This window comes from Temnothorax longispinosus, chromosome 6 (genome assembly GCF_030848805.1).
Source record: "Temnothorax longispinosus isolate EJ_2023e chromosome 6, Tlon_JGU_v1, whole genome shotgun sequence".
NCBI lineage: Eukaryota > Metazoa > Arthropoda > Insecta > Hymenoptera > Formicidae > Temnothorax > Temnothorax longispinosus.
In genome coordinates, this window is record NC_092363.1 from 23193585 (window position 1) to 23208342 (window position 14758).

Sequence of the window (14758 nt, forward strand, 5' to 3'; positions counted from 1 at the left end):
TGAGTAATATGTTAAATTATTTTTCTTCATACCTCGGTCGAAAGTACGTACTTTCGTCCCTAATAGCAGGGACGAAAGTTTAACATTTACTGTCCCTGTGAGAAGTACACCGCGCTCTCTATAACTTTAAACCTTAACGCCCTTTAACCTTAAAAATAGTCATCAATATTGGTTCTGTCAATATGTCATCTGATGAATCCGTAGACGAGGAAGAAGTTATACGAATTTCGATGCAGAAGCGCGATTGATAATAAATACAGATACTTTGCCAAAGAAGTCTGTTGATCGATACAATCTTGTTTACGACACGTATAAAAAGTGGCAGATAGAACACACAAAACTTCACTGTCAACTGTGAAGAAAATAATTTGGTGGTGTATTTTAAGGACCTATCTAAAAAATTAAAGCCGTCACTTTATGGAGTGTCATTTCGGTGCATCCTTTACGCGCCGGCCGAAATTCAACTTTCGCCCATTCAGTGTAATATAATTTTCTAACGAGACGACTATAATTCTATGTACATTTTCTTTCAGCTTGTTCTCGTAGCGGCCGATCATGGCAGTCCTACGGCGTATGAGACCCTGCGTCTATTAACTGTTCAGTTAGTCGATACAAATGATAACGTGCCGCAATTTTACGAGGAGTATAATTTTCACGTGTCTGAGAATCGACCGAAGGGTTACTTTATTGGCAAAGTTACAGCGGAAGATAAAGACGAGGGCAGACATGCCAAAGTTTACTATTACATAGAAGCAGGTAAATATATTACACTTTTCTTTTAGTTATACTTCTCATAATTTCTTGACAGTTACTTTTTGATAAAAAATTGATAGAAAGATTAGTCTTTTTACGATATTTTAATTTTCAATATATTATATATTTTCGCAATTGAAGGTTCAAGTATCTCACGTGTATTGCTCGCTCCTTTAGGAAACGAAGGATACGCCTTTTACATGGATAAATCTGACGGAAGTATCTATGCGAATAAATCGTTTGATCGCGAGACAAGAGACAAATACATTCTCTCTATTCTCGCGTCCAACGATCCCGATCTTTATATCAATCCCACGCAAGCCAGCCGGCCGTTAACTCACAATCCGGAGCATGGCCACGTGAACGTAACAATAATTGTGCTAGACGAGAACGATAATCCGCCGATCTTCGAGCGCAACGATTATTATGCCGGCGTAAATTCCATGGCGAATATAAACGATTTTGTGACCAAAGTAACCGCGTCCGACTTAGATGTCGGTGACAACGGTACTCTTCATTACTACGTCGCCAGCGCGAATCTTTACAAATACGGCTCAGAAAAGCCGAGCGGCTCAATAGTGCCAAGCCCATTCAACGTCACGCAGGACGGCAAACTCGTTACGAGCGGATATATGGCAGAGTATAATCAAGATAGATTTATCGTTGAAGTCATCGCCAAGGAGACGGCCATTCCAGAAAGATATGCGATGACCAGAGTTCATGTAAGCTTCTTACAGTTGTCATTATAATTTAATATTTGATATTAGCAGAGAGAAGACTGAGAGTGGCCACTCTAGTGAGTTCTGAAATTGTGGTTGTATTAGGAATAGGAAACAGAAATCAGAAATGCTGAAAATTTCCAACGTAACAGAAATGCTGTGTCTGTTGTCTGTATCATCGTCCGTTCTGCAAATTGATACATCCTATTGCACTAGATCGCCGGCGTGGCCGCTCTCAGTCTTCTCTCTGATATTAGTCATTAATATTAACACATAACATTATTAATAATTAACATATATTGAATTGTAAGATTTTTCGCATGACACAATTACCGCGTCAAATATCTGTCTTTATTTCGTCATTTTAATTATTTTTTATCTTTTCTTAAGGTCTGGGTGTTTGAACCATCTCAGCTAATACGTGTCATATTGTCCCGGTCTCCGGAGGACGTAAACAGCGTGCGCGACGAAATTGTTTCGCAGTTATCCAACGCCACGCAAAGCAGAGTCGTAGTGGATGATATCAGATATCACGTTGACGCTTCTGGACATATCCGCAGAGAATGGTAATTGCACACGGATATACCTATAATTCTTTCCCAATCTGTTCTGTCGTAATATTCATATATCACATACAATTTATACGAAATTATTTTTTAGGTGCGATATGTATTTGCACGTCGTCGAACCGAAAACTCAAACCATCGCGCCGATACCTCACGTGCTCAAAGTTATTGATGCGAAATACGATTTCTTAAAGCACTACTACGCCGGATTTGCCATAGAGAATGTCGTGGTAAGTATTATCGCGATTGTACAAATATGTTTACTTTATAATTGAAAACTGCATAAATTAAGTTCTTTATGATGTAAGAACTGATAATATTATAATTATTGAAATATATGTAATTTATGATTATTTCAGCCCGCATATGCTGGAGTTCAAGAGGAACCGTTCGACCCTGCACTCGCTGCTTTAATAGCTCTCTTAGTTGTCTTACTCGTAGGCGCTGTCACTGTTACAGTAGTTTGTTGCTGTTTACGCCATTGGTAAGAATAACAAGGCTCCAAATGTGCTCTCACTTATACATCCAATACATGTACGTCAATGATGTTTCAGGGTAATAACTGTGCCAAATGATATACGTAAGAAGGACGGCCTAATTAAGAAACAGATCATCGACGAATTGAACACGACGGAGAATCCCCTGTGGATCGAACAGTAAGTCTCGTTTCTTCACACGCATTGGTCTCACGCGAAGATATATGACGAGGTATTTTTCTCGATTGTAGAAAATTGAAGCTCTACGAGGAGCAGGAGTTAACGATGCAAGTGTTCAGCGAGCCCGAGGGTGGTCTCGTCGGCGAGAGACGCGGCAGTGGCGTAAGCGTCGGCATGGGTGACACGTCCCAAGATAACACTTACGCAACCATCCAGCATCCATTGCCTACGAACAGGCATCGTCCGACCACGCCGGATTACACGACACTTCCAGGAAATCACAATGTAAGTCGATTAGTCGAATGAAGCTAATGAGCATTACAGACCGTCAGACCTCGTTACACCGATACTTAGATTCTGATTGGTGATTCTCTTTCTGAGATCATAGTTTTAGCCGTAACATGAATGAAAATTACAACGATCAATAACAGACACACGACTTAGAAGTAACGAAAAGAATATATACATTATATACAGATATATAGAATATCTGCTTTAATTCCGTGTGTCTTTTTGTTTCAAGAACAAATACATATAAAAAAAAGTGTCACGCTTAGTGAATATGAATTTTTTTCATTTTACGTTTCAGTTATACGAATCGGCAATGGGTTTTCAAGGATCAACATTCCAGCCTTCCCCGAACGTGATGCCGCAATTGACAGTCGACCGCGACGGCCAGCCCCAGTTCGTTTCGGGGCTAATATAAATCAGCTCTGATACGCGGGCGCGCTCAGCCCATCCTCTCCTTCCCCTTTCTATCTCTAAAATAAGCTCCGTCGCCGTACGTTGTACCTCTTTGTCCGCGGCTCTTTTTCATTGCACGCGCCTCTTCGGAGCGTACTTCGGGCGACTCGCATGCACACACCTCTTTGACAATAACCGAGTTAGATATTGGTCGGGTTTGTCCTGCGAGTAGACGCGTGTACGAGAAGAGCGACACGACACGACACACAAACACGAGACACGACATTCGCGAGATCCGCCCTCTTTCTCACTTGCGTGACCATTTGCCATTTTTTCAGTTCAGACTCTTCCACGAGAGCTTGCGAAAGGACTCATGATGAAGAGTGACGACGAACGACACAGTCAATATTACTGGAGTAATTAATCCCTGTAGCTGGTGTGTGCATGTATATATGTGTGCGTTGCCAACCTGGGGTCCCGTCTGACTTTATCGTTAGAGTCTACTTTTTAGGAGAATCAAAAAAAAAGGCAAAAGAAGAGAAAGAGAGAAGAATATAAGCTAGATAAAATAGAATACTGTGAGATAACTCTACACGACCGAAGCTTGGCACGACAGATATATGTATATAAGTGAATGTGTAGATTCCGTCCAGCCCAGTTTTCGTATTATTTTTCCTCGTTAGTTTAGTATTTATGCGTTTCCAAGGGTACGTACGCGTGCGTTCGAAACACGAACGGCATCTCGTACGGATGTTCTACAACGATCACTGCCACGTTTTCGGCATCTACACGGATGCGGTTGTTGTATTCGGTGAACAAACAATTGCGCCATTGTTACTACACGCACAACAGGACGTTTATAATCGAGAGATAGCGCGTATAGTTTTTAAGTTAAATACCGTTAATTTCGTACTAGCGTATATTTATTTAAGGTAGTACATTTAAATGACTGATATTTTTCTCTTCTTTCCGATTGAACTGTGATTTGATTGCGCCCGAGCATGAGTGTGATGATTTAACATTTAAACTCGTAATGATTTTGCACGAGTCGCTGGCGGTGGGCGGACATAGTCATATCATAGTTAGATGAAGTATAATGACGCTCGCAGCGAATTCCAGTGTCATTGCGGCGAAATAATCTTGCCTTCGAAAAAACCATGTCGACTTTACACTTTAATAGCGACTTCACAAACCGTCCTCGGCTGAGAACACAAAGATCGTGACCTTCGGGAATTCTCTGCGGATGCCACTTTCCGTAAAAAAAAAATAAAATAAAAACGTATCGCAACTACTCGAGAACAGCAGTAACTTAACTTACGATCGAGTTATTTCTAAGAACATTTAATGTAAAACTATTATCGGTATCATGATATTACTAGATGGTTATGAATATTCCAGTTAGCAAAAGTATCTGTTTTATTAATTACAAATTTATTGTAATATTGTAACATATTTTATGTAAGTCATTAATAAAAAATATTCGTACACCAGATCTTGGACTAGTCTATAAAGTGGATCTGCTTTGAGCTTGATTGGCTTTCTCTGCTTGTATATTGACGTTTACAAAATGGATCAACTTGTAGGGTGATTTTTAGTTTGTTCTTTTACTTTCTCAGGAGTGTCTCCAGAGCCAGGTTTCTGTTTGTTCTTATTCTTTGATTTTGGTGTAAAATCTAACATCTCGACCACTGATTCAGGCTGATCGAGCCATATTTTGTATCCTTTTTTCGTAGGATATCTCTTTGTATTCATGCAAGTTAAACACGTCCATTTGATGCTCTTTACAGGCTTTGATACTAATCTAACTCTGGCTGTCTCTCCAGGTATAAGTGGACTTTGACAGCATTTACAGATAGTTCTTTTCAAATTTGGTTCCCTAAGATAATAAATCATTAATACAATTTCCATAAATAATACCTTTTTTGTTTTTTTTCAAGAAGATTGATGAGTCATCTAGAAACTTACATGCGTAATACTGCCTTCTTGGCACAAGCTACCATATTATTGCCAAAGTAAGACGCCGCAACTCGATTCTTTAACGCCATTAGATGACTAGCCTGCAAAGAAATGTTAAATGACAATAGGGTCAAAAGTATCTCATCGTATTTCATCAGATAAAAACTACTCAGGTAGCAAGCTGATGTCATTTGTCGTCAAAATGACGATAAATAACATCAGCGTGCTATCTGGACATTGTAATAAGGTAAGTAAAAATCGCTTATTGAAGGATGACAAATTTCATAATTATTCGTACCTGATATAAATAATTCATTCGTTCAAAGACGTCTTTGTGCTGACAAAGTTGATTCTTATTTCCTGTAAACACGTGTATATAAATATATGGAACAAATGTATACACATTTAAAAAACATCTTAATAATATTTATCTCACTCATTATAAAATATGTTATCTATTGCTCCAACTTGGACAGAAAATCAGCAATTTGGATTTATATTGTCAAACAATAACGAGAATTTAATGCGTCATTCTTGACAACTCCTCAACAATAGTTTCGCACTTTTAAGGTTAGGCTGAGTCGGTTTGGTTAAGATTGGGTGCGTTCAGCCGATACTCCGCTAGCCTAGCAATCGTGAGCAGTCGCTCGTTCCCTCTCTTTTTAATCCATTGGGTCAAAAGAGAGGGAACGAGCGAAAACGAGCGACTGCTCACGATTGCTAGGCTAGCGGAGTATCGGCTGAACGCACCCATTGCTTCAGATTGCTTCCATTTCCATCATCCATGCAGGATTGTTTACAGCACAGTAAAAATCGATTCAATTTTTTTCGTATGCTTTTTTATTATAAAACTTCTTAATTACAAAATTCTTTGTTACAAAAAATATGTATAAAAATCCGTAAAAACTAATTTCTTCTATTTTAATTTTAATTCTAACTCTATTACATCGTAACAGTAGTAAAATTGTAATGTAACCTTAAAGTAACTCAGCTTCATATATTGGCTGCGTTCCGATATTCACTGTCAGTACTAAAAATCTATAGTTTACATCACGTATACTAATTTCAGTACTGGCAGTGAATATCGGAATGCAGCCACTAACGATGTATAAACACAATGCATTTATAGTTCAAGAAAGATTAAAATAAATTATAAATTACTTTATATTTATTTTCTAATCATTATTATTATCGTTTATCTAGACAGGCACATCTTTCCTTTTTTATGTCGCTGAGAAATTGGAAAAGCAGAAAGTGTATCAAGTTTTGAAAACATTATTTTTCAGTGATATATTAGTTTTTATTCATGGAATATACTATAAGTGCAAGAGACACAATTGTATCCCTCGATTTTTGCAAAACTTACTGCTGTTATCGGTTCGCATAAATTGTTCGGTAATCTTCGATCGTACGAAGGTTGAAGTAGTACCGTCTAATCTTAAGAACTTTACGGTATCAAGATTATCTTCTCAATACTTTTGTATTTTGTTTCGTGTAATTTGATTCTTGCACAGGTGTGTTGCTTAAAAGTGATCCTTTCCTATTAAGAATCTCTGACTGTAGAACTGACTTTAGACTTTTGATTACAGGCGTCGCGATACCCTTGATCGGATTCCTCTGACTCCCATTCAAACTGTCTGATTCTCTGGATTTAGCCTTGCATTTCCACGTCAAGTCCGGCGTAAACTCGACTTCCATGTCGGGCATCTCTTCAGTAGTCAAAAGATTGTCATTTGCACAATCCTGACTAACGTTTCTAAAAGAGAAGAAAACATCACAGCAACTGTGTCTTTGTAGTATGTTTGGTAAAATTGTAAATCCACAGTAACAATCTCTCTCTCAGGGATCGAAAACTTATTCTATCAGTTGATTAGACACATAAGCGATGATACCGTACCGTGACTGATTTTCTGAACCGCCGTTACTCTCTTCATAATGATAGCCATATTCCGCTAGAACAATGTCTAAATTGTCGCACTGCCCCTTCAAGTCTTCGTACATTGCTTGTGACTCCTCCAACAACTGATCTGTCTCGTCCAACGATGGCTCCAATTTCGACTTAAGTTTCTCTGCCGCATTCTATTAATGATTAATTGCACACTATATAATCAAATACTCATTTCAGAATTTTCTTTATAGTAAAAAATACATTACTTCTCATGATATCTTATTTTATACATGATTCCAAGCATAAATAATAATAATGTCCTACAATACAACGATATTAACGTTTGATAACAGAAATATGACAATTTGTAATGCTCTCAAATGAAATTATAATTAGATAAATGATTATTTCCTTAACCTATTATTAAAGAAATTATTCTAGGAGGTCCCCATAAACTTTTCTCTTTTAAATCATTGTAACTCGGGTCCTAATGCAAATTTTTAAACTACAATTGGTATTTAGAAGTGAAAAGAGTTGTTCTTTCTGAAAATCTAATCGGCAATGGAGTAGGATATCTGAAAAAGAGATATAAAGGCTGAAAGTGGAGGTAAAAAAAGTAAGTGACCCCTGCCTTTTCACTGACAAGTATTCAATTAATAAATAATTCCATCTACCTGTTTGAGTATAAAAAAATTGATATAATTATTGTTTGAATGATCCATAACATAAATTCTACTCAAAAAGCTAAGTGAAATCATTTATTAGTTGAATATTTATCAATAAAAAGGCAAGTCACTTTTCTTTTCGCCTCTATTTCCAACCTTCATATCTTTCTTTTCCAGATATTCTATCCCATCAGCGATTATATTTTTGGAAAGAGCAATTCTTTTTATCCTTAAATATCAATTGCGGCCTAAATAAAAAAATTTTGATTAGGACCCAAGGATTTAATTATAAAAATGTAATGTTTTTTTACTAGATTGATTAATCAAATCTTATATTTTATATAGTGATTATAAGAGAAAATAATAAAATAATATAATGTGTTTTAATATTTATTAGATTGATTCGATGAAATTATTAACAATAATTTACTTCTTTTTGGTTTTGGTTAATCTTTTCAGTTATTTCTCAGATTCAAAATTAAGATCCTGGATTTAATTAAGACAAAATTAAAATGCAATTTATTACTTTAAGAGAAATATACAAATCAATATACATACATAAAGCAATATAATTTTTAAATGCATGCAATTTTAATGAGAGAAAAGCACGTGAAGGCCTCCTAGGACCAATGTCAATTAATAATACTTTTTCAGGAAAAATAAAAAGATCACGGTCAAAGTAATCTGTCGCATTGGTTTATGATATTTTTATCTCACGTAAAAAAACTGTTGAAGTTTCGTTAACGCGATCTCTGGGATCAGGTACTCACGCCAGTACTCCGGATAGATTCCCACAACTCCTCCAGGCAGGCATTGGTCTCGGCCGTGCGCTCCGCATAGCCGCCGATGAGGAGATGCGGCGTCTTCCAGGTCTCGGCGAGCCTCTCGATGCCTCCGTCGATCTCGCGCGTCTTGCACCGCAGTCTGTCGAAATAATTCGAGGACGACGCGAACGAATTCTTCTCCATCTCTCGCCTCGCGAGGAAGCCGTAATCAACAGCTGACTGGGCCGACCCCGCCGACTTTCCGTTTATTCTTTGTGGCTAAACATTCTGCACCTTTTATCTCGTCTCTTCTTTCTTTTTATTTAACCTCTAAAGTAATTATATGTGTGTCTCATTTTAAGTGCAGAAAGTGCAACATAGCGGTACTACAGAGAACAGATCGTAATAAAACGCGTGTGCCGATTCAAAATCTCGCGCACTGCTGCCAACCTCGAGCGCGCGCGCACGCGGCGCACTTCAAATTGTTCTCGGGATCCGCGACGAGAAAGCGCGCGTCTGTCTCGAGGTGAGATATAATTTCGAGCTTATTTCCAGTTTCTCATTTCGATTTGACCGAACGGTAGCTTTTTGTCGAAGAAGAATGTCGCGATAAAGCCGGTGATAACTATATTATCGATTATTATTAACGTCGGTTCTTCCGAGATTGGATTTATTAAGTACAATGCTTACACTTTTATTTTTTCTCTTGCTCACTTTATCAGTTATGACACAGTATGTACAGTTATACTGTAGTCATAAATTGACACATATACTATACACTATATATCTTTACTAAAATATGCTCAAAGCGGAAATATCCCATTAATGGCGGACGACCAATCCCCATCCTGCAGCCATGGTGTCCTATCCCTTATTAAAGGATCCCTAGAATATGGCCGCCAAGAGCGACAAATAAAGGTACGTAAGTCCAATCTGACCTGAAGAAAGAAGATTGAATACGATAAAGGTAAAGTGGTCAACACTGACCACTATGATGGAATAAGGTAACATATAAAATAGTTTAATATATCTCTTTATTTGTCCCAAAGGGCTATTTTCTTTTTTCTCTATATTTTCTCGCTCCTTATAGAAATTTAATACTGTATAAGTAATTATATTTGGCTAGTAATTAATTAGGTACTTATTTTGAGTATTAAAATAATTAAAAACAGTACTTTTAATACTCGAAATAAGTAATTAATCACTAGCCAAATAATCACTTAAGGTGAAATTTCATGGGCAATGAAAAGCAGCAGCAGATCGTACTGATTGGCTACAAAATAGAGAAGTTCTCGAGTTTCTAGAACTCCTCTATTTTATAGCCAATCAGTACGATCTGCTGCTGCTTTTCACTGCCCATGAAATTTCACCTTTACAGTATTAAATTTCTGTAAGGGGCATACGTGCGAGATTGGAAAAACTGCAATTAAATCTCAATCGCGCGCGTGTTAAAGCCCCCAACTCCACATTTCCAACATCTCAAGTGATCGTGTCACTTTGAGACCATATCCCGTTCAGATATCCCGCTGGATTAACCAGTAAATTAGACCCCTTAATTATAAATCGTGTCGCGGTCTTAATTAAAAAACTTTGTAAAATAGATTATAACACGGGTAGGTATAGGAAAATGGATAGCATAGGACTATAGATTGGAATACGGGTAGGTATATAGATATACGGATAGGTAGGGATTCGGGTAGGCAGGGACAAGGGGATATAATTCAATAGAAAAAATTGTAGATAAAATAAAAATATTATTCTTAATATAATTAATATAATTATTTATTATTATTATATTTTTAATAATAACAACTTAATTTATATTTTTTATTGTTCTCGATGGAACATTTTCGTGAAGTTAATGCAAATATCGTATTATTTTCACGTTCATAGACGCGATCGCTGCCTCGGTAATAAGCGAGCAAACTCGATTATTATAGATTACATATATCGAAAGTGGCTTGGCCTCGTTTCATTTTTCAGCTTGATCATTGCCTTATCGAAGTTTTGTCTATTTTTTTTCGCGTATTGGTCATTTTCTTTGAGTTTCGTAAAATTATAGTATAGTATAACAACAGACATTCTCCTTGATTAAATAATATAAGCAATAAAGTTATTAACGATTTTTTTGTCGTGACTGCTCGCGTAAATTAAAATTTAAAATATTGCAGTTATAAATTATCTTTGAAAAAATAAATATTTGAATATTAGATGGGATATTATTTTATTGTATGATATAAGCAAAACGTAAAATTATTACTCATCAAGTGCGAGTACTGTTCCTTACACTGTTATTTGTTTAAATGAGTGAACAGGCAAACACGGTATTCTTGACTTTGACGTTCTGCGGAAGAATCCATACTATAATCCGCTAAAGTTGAAGTGCTTGGTCTGCATAGAAATATGATATGATTAAAAGTAAAAAAGTACGATAATAAAAATTTTCACACTTGTACGTTATATTTGTGTAGAAAAATCAATAATTAACTAGTTGGGTATTTATTAATAAAACCAATACTTGAATAAACTGTGCTTGTTCCTTCTGTCATTTGTTCAAATGATTGAACAGGCAAATCAGGTTGTTCTCCACTTTGATGTTCTGCAGAAGGAGCCATAACATAACACGTTGAACTTGAAGCGCTTGGCCTGCATAGAAATGTGGTATAATTAAAAATTAAAAAGAAAAATTATTTAAAATGTCACAGTTGTAAGTTACATTTATGTAGAAAAGTCAATATTTCAACTAGTTCGATATCATTACATTGTACAATAGAACCAATCCGAATAAAGTGCGCTTGTTCCTTCTGTCATTTGTTCAAATAATTGAACAGGCAAATCAGGTTGTTCTCCACTTTGATGTTCTGCAGAAGGAGCCATAACATAACACGTTGATCTTGAAGCACTTGGTCTGCATACAAAAATGTAGTATAATTAAAAATTAAAAAGAAACAATAATTATTTAAAATGTCACAGTTGTAAGTTACATATATGTAGAAAAGTCAATATTTAACTAGTTGGATATCATTACATTGTATAATAGAACCAATCCGAATGAAGTGCGCTTGTTCCTTCTGTCATTTGTCCAAATGATTGAACGGGCAAATCAGATGGTTCTCCACTTTGATGTTCTGCAGAAGGATCCATAACATAATCCGCTGAACTTGAAGTGCTCGGTCTGTGTAGAAACGTGATGTGATTAAAAATAAGAAGGAGAAAGTAATTATTTTTAAAATGTCACAGTTGTAAAATATACTTATGCAGAAAAATCAATATTTAACTATTTGGATATCATTACATTATACTATATAAACTAAACACTAAACGAATAATTACTCATCAAGTACTCCTGTATTTTCTGCCGTTTCTTTAAATGATTGAACGGGTAAACCAGATGGTACTTGTGCTTGACTTTGAGGCAGAGGGATACATTTCCCTGTAGAAGGATCCATAATATCAGCCGTCGAACTTAAGGTGCTTGGTCTGCATTAAAATACGGTGCAATTAGAAATGGAAATATTTAAATTAATGTTATAAATCATTCTTTTGCAAAAGAGTAAATATTTAAATATCAAGATATTATTATATTGTATGATATAAACAATACATATAATTACTTATCAAGTGCGCCTGTTTTTTCTGCCGCTTCTTTAAATGATTGTATGAACAAATCAGATGTATCTTGACTTTGACGGTCTGCAGAAGGATCTACACTATTATCCGCTAAACTTGAAGTGCTTGGTCTGCATAGAAAAGTGGTTAAAAATTAAAAAAAAATTATTATTATTAAAATTCTACAACTGTACATTGTACATATTACTTAATGCTATTATGTACTTATTGACGGTGAACCGTAATGGAGTAAAATTTTGTAAGTGAGACTCAGTAGGGGGAAGAAAAAGAAAAAGATAGGGAGAGAATGTTTTATACCTCGAATGTCTTTAATGCTAATGTCAAATAATTAATGTCTAGACTGAATTTGTGATTAGATAAGTGAAACACGATATGATATAAAATTGAGTTAGGGTGAAATGCTATTTTAACGTAATTGATCTATTCTAGCTTTAGATGAGATGAAGAAATGTACATAAATTCACACGAATAATATTATATTAGTTTACCAAAATCCTGTCCTGAGATCGTAAAACGGTGTATCTCTCTAATTAAACTTATGATATTTTATACGTTATAATGACGTTTTTGAGAAACGTCTAAAGCAGTTAACGAGTTAATATGAGTACGCGTTTAAACATAAGACGAATACGGTCATCAAGTATAACGGTCAAAAATGATAGAATGTCTTCAAGAAAAATTGTAGATAATGTCAGAATGAATTAGGTTGGTGCTATATATATAATAATAATCTCAAGGGTAACGAATAATTAATATCACTATGCTAACATTTGTAGGCCTACAACGTGTATTCAAATACTACAAAGAACGGTTGATTGTTGTCTAACAGAAACGTTTATTAATTATTATTAATTTATTAACTATTATTCATATACGTAATCAGTGGATGGCAAATTTGAAAGTTGTCCTATATAGATTTTATTAAATAGAGCTATTCAATTTAAATATCTATAAAAACTATATATAAATCGTACATTTTATACATCTACCTCGAATTTCTGCAATACTAATGTCAAACAAATAAATATTTAATCTAAATTTCTGAATTGTTTATATCTATGATGTATGAAAAAACGTGAAAATAAGCGATTTATATATCTATTTAAATTATATTTGCGAAATAATTAAAAAAAAAATTATTATTACAATTTGAGAGATACGAGAGAGATTTATGATCAGAATTGCAAATAAATATATTATATGGATGCCTCGATAAAAACTCTTATTCGCTCAATTTTCTTTATCTATTGATTGTTTTGTCATTACATTTATTTTATAATCTTTGGTATTTTAATAATTTTTTGAATGTGTACTTACTCATCTCGACTCAGGATTTTTGTAGAATGTCTTCTTAAATGTTTTCGTAAATCTCCAATATGATGTGTTAAGAAGGATACTGTTTCGCCGCAATTATTACATTTTGCTTTATATCCCGGTAACTCCGAGTAATATTGTTTTAAGTCGTCAGGTAGTGTGAGAGTGTCATCATCGAGAGATATTCCATGTTTTTTAAATAAGTGTACTCTCATTATTGTTATGCGGTTTCCTAGGTTAGATACCTTAATTTCTTTTTTACAGGTCCTGCACTTTAGCAGCAAAGGTTTCAAGTCCTTAAAATAATTCCAAAACTTGCTGCGTCTTTTTTTCGATGTTATTGTAATCATCCTGTAATACAGAGTATACAGACTGTCTGATATTAAATGTGGTACAGTGATCGCCTTCAAGCGTTTGTAGAATTTCTCACAAAGAAGAAAAAGAGATATAGTTTATTTATTAGGATGTATGTTTTAATATGAATATATATCTACCTATATAGTTAAAATTTGCATAATTATCAGATCGCGTACAGATCTTCAAACATATCTTTTTCAAAGAAAGGTAAAAAACGCACCAAGTGTACGTGCACATTTATGATCAAAATTGCAAATAAATATTATATGGATGCTCCGATAAAAACTCTTATTTGTTCAACTTTTTTTATCTATTGATTGTTTTGTCATTACATTTATTTTATAATCTTTGGTATTTTAATAATTTTTTGAATGTGTACTTACTCATCTCGACTCTGGATTATTGTGGAATGTATTTTTAAATGTCTTCGTAAATTTGCAATATTGTTTAAGAAGGATACTGTTTCGCCGCAATTATTACATTTTGCCTTATATCCCGGAAACTCCGAGTAATATTGTTTTAACTCGTCAGATAGTGTGTGAATGTCATTATCGAGAAATATTCCATGTTTCTTTAAATGTGTTCTGAATATTGCTATACGGTTTGATGGACGAGATATCTTAATTTCTTTTTTACAGGTCGTGCACTTTGCCAGCGATGGTTTCAAATCATTGAAATAATTCCAAAACTTGCTGCGTTTTCTTCTCCTGTAATACAGATCTCTGATACTATATTGTGTTACAGTGAGCGCCTTATAAAAAGCGCTTACAGAATTTTTCACAAAAGTAAAAAAAGTATAGTTTTTT

The 14758-nt window shown here is 35.0% G+C and overlaps 4 protein-coding genes across 6 annotated transcripts in view; 1 reads left to right on the forward strand and 3 right to left on the reverse strand.

Annotated features, from left to right (window-relative positions):
• Positions 1 to 4870, forward strand: part of Cad87a (cadherin 87A) — a 201907-nt gene extending 197037 nt beyond the window's left edge. For both annotated transcript variants that reach the window (XM_071781222.1, XM_071781223.1), the window contains exons 22-29: positions 534 to 756; positions 931 to 1475; positions 1863 to 2038; positions 2133 to 2268; positions 2398 to 2522; positions 2593 to 2694; positions 2766 to 2979; positions 3284 to 4870. In XM_071781222.1, coding sequence (XP_071637323.1) covers positions 534 to 756; positions 931 to 1475; positions 1863 to 2038; positions 2133 to 2268; positions 2398 to 2522; positions 2593 to 2694; positions 2766 to 2979; positions 3284 to 3400 — 1638 coding nt within the window. In that variant the 3' untranslated portion in view covers positions 3401 to 4870. The remainder of the gene's footprint in view (positions 1 to 533; positions 757 to 930; positions 1476 to 1862; positions 2039 to 2132; positions 2269 to 2397; positions 2523 to 2592; positions 2695 to 2765; positions 2980 to 3283) is intronic.
• Rpp21 (ribonuclease P protein subunit Rpp21) lies at positions 4777 to 5910 on the reverse strand. Its single transcript, XM_071781238.1, has 4 exons — positions 5771 to 5910; positions 5633 to 5694; positions 5344 to 5435; positions 4777 to 5254 (listed from the first exon to the last, which is right to left on the reverse strand). The coding sequence occupies exons 1-4, from the start codon at positions 5772 to 5774 to the stop codon at positions 4951 to 4953; spliced, it is 462 nt and encodes a 153-aa protein (XP_071637339.1). The 5' UTR covers positions 5775 to 5910; the 3' UTR covers positions 4777 to 4950.
• LOC139814754 (uncharacterized) lies at positions 5770 to 9054 on the reverse strand. Its single transcript, XM_071781233.1, has 3 exons — positions 8658 to 9054; positions 7232 to 7413; positions 5770 to 7090 (listed from the first exon to the last, which is right to left on the reverse strand). The coding sequence occupies exons 1-3, from the start codon at positions 8853 to 8855 to the stop codon at positions 6796 to 6798; spliced, it is 675 nt and encodes a 224-aa protein (XP_071637334.1). The 5' UTR covers positions 8856 to 9054; the 3' UTR covers positions 5770 to 6795.
• A 1293-nt stretch (positions 9055 to 10347) lies between these two features.
• LOC139815057 (uncharacterized) overlaps positions 10348 to 14758 on the reverse strand; it is an 8768-nt gene continuing 4357 nt past the window's right edge. The window contains exons 3-10 of one of the 2 annotated variants that reach the window (XM_071781661.1): positions 14336 to 14659; positions 13599 to 13946; positions 12266 to 12391; positions 11985 to 12131; positions 11680 to 11826; positions 11413 to 11559; positions 11170 to 11297; positions 10348 to 11042 (exon numbers count right to left, since the gene is read on the reverse strand). In XM_071781661.1, the coding sequence (XP_071637762.1) occupies positions 11023 to 11042; positions 11170 to 11297; positions 11413 to 11559; positions 11680 to 11826; positions 11985 to 12131; positions 12266 to 12391; positions 13599 to 13946; positions 14336 to 14659 (1387 nt within the window). In that variant the 3' untranslated portion in view covers positions 10348 to 11022. Of the gene's footprint in view, positions 11298 to 11412; positions 11560 to 11679; positions 11827 to 11984; positions 12132 to 12265; positions 12392 to 13598; positions 13947 to 14335; positions 14660 to 14758 lie in introns of both variants that reach the window. The other variant, XM_071781659.1, reaches the window with a different exon arrangement.

Coding starts and splice junctions, on each gene's coding strand:
- Rpp21 (XM_071781238.1), bottom strand. Junction 5,436..5,632: donor GAATGAATTATTTATATCAG/GTACGAATAATT, acceptor ATTTCTTTGCAG/GCTAGTCATCTAATGGCGTT. Junction 5,255..5,343: donor AAGAAGGCAGTATTACGCAT/GTAAGTTTCTAG, acceptor TTATTATCTTAG/GGAACCAAATTTGAAAAGAA.
- LOC139814754 (XM_071781233.1), bottom strand. CDS start 8,855: ATGGAGAAGAATTCGTTCGCGTCGTCCTCGAATTATTTCGACAGACTG. Junction 7,414..8,657: donor AATCTATCCGGAGTACTGGC/GTGAGTACCTGA, acceptor AATCATTAATAG/AATGCGGCAGAGAAACTTAA. Junction 7,091..7,231: donor GGTTCAGAAAATCAGTCACG/GTACGGTATCAT, acceptor CTTCTCTTTTAG/AAACGTTAGTCAGGATTGTG.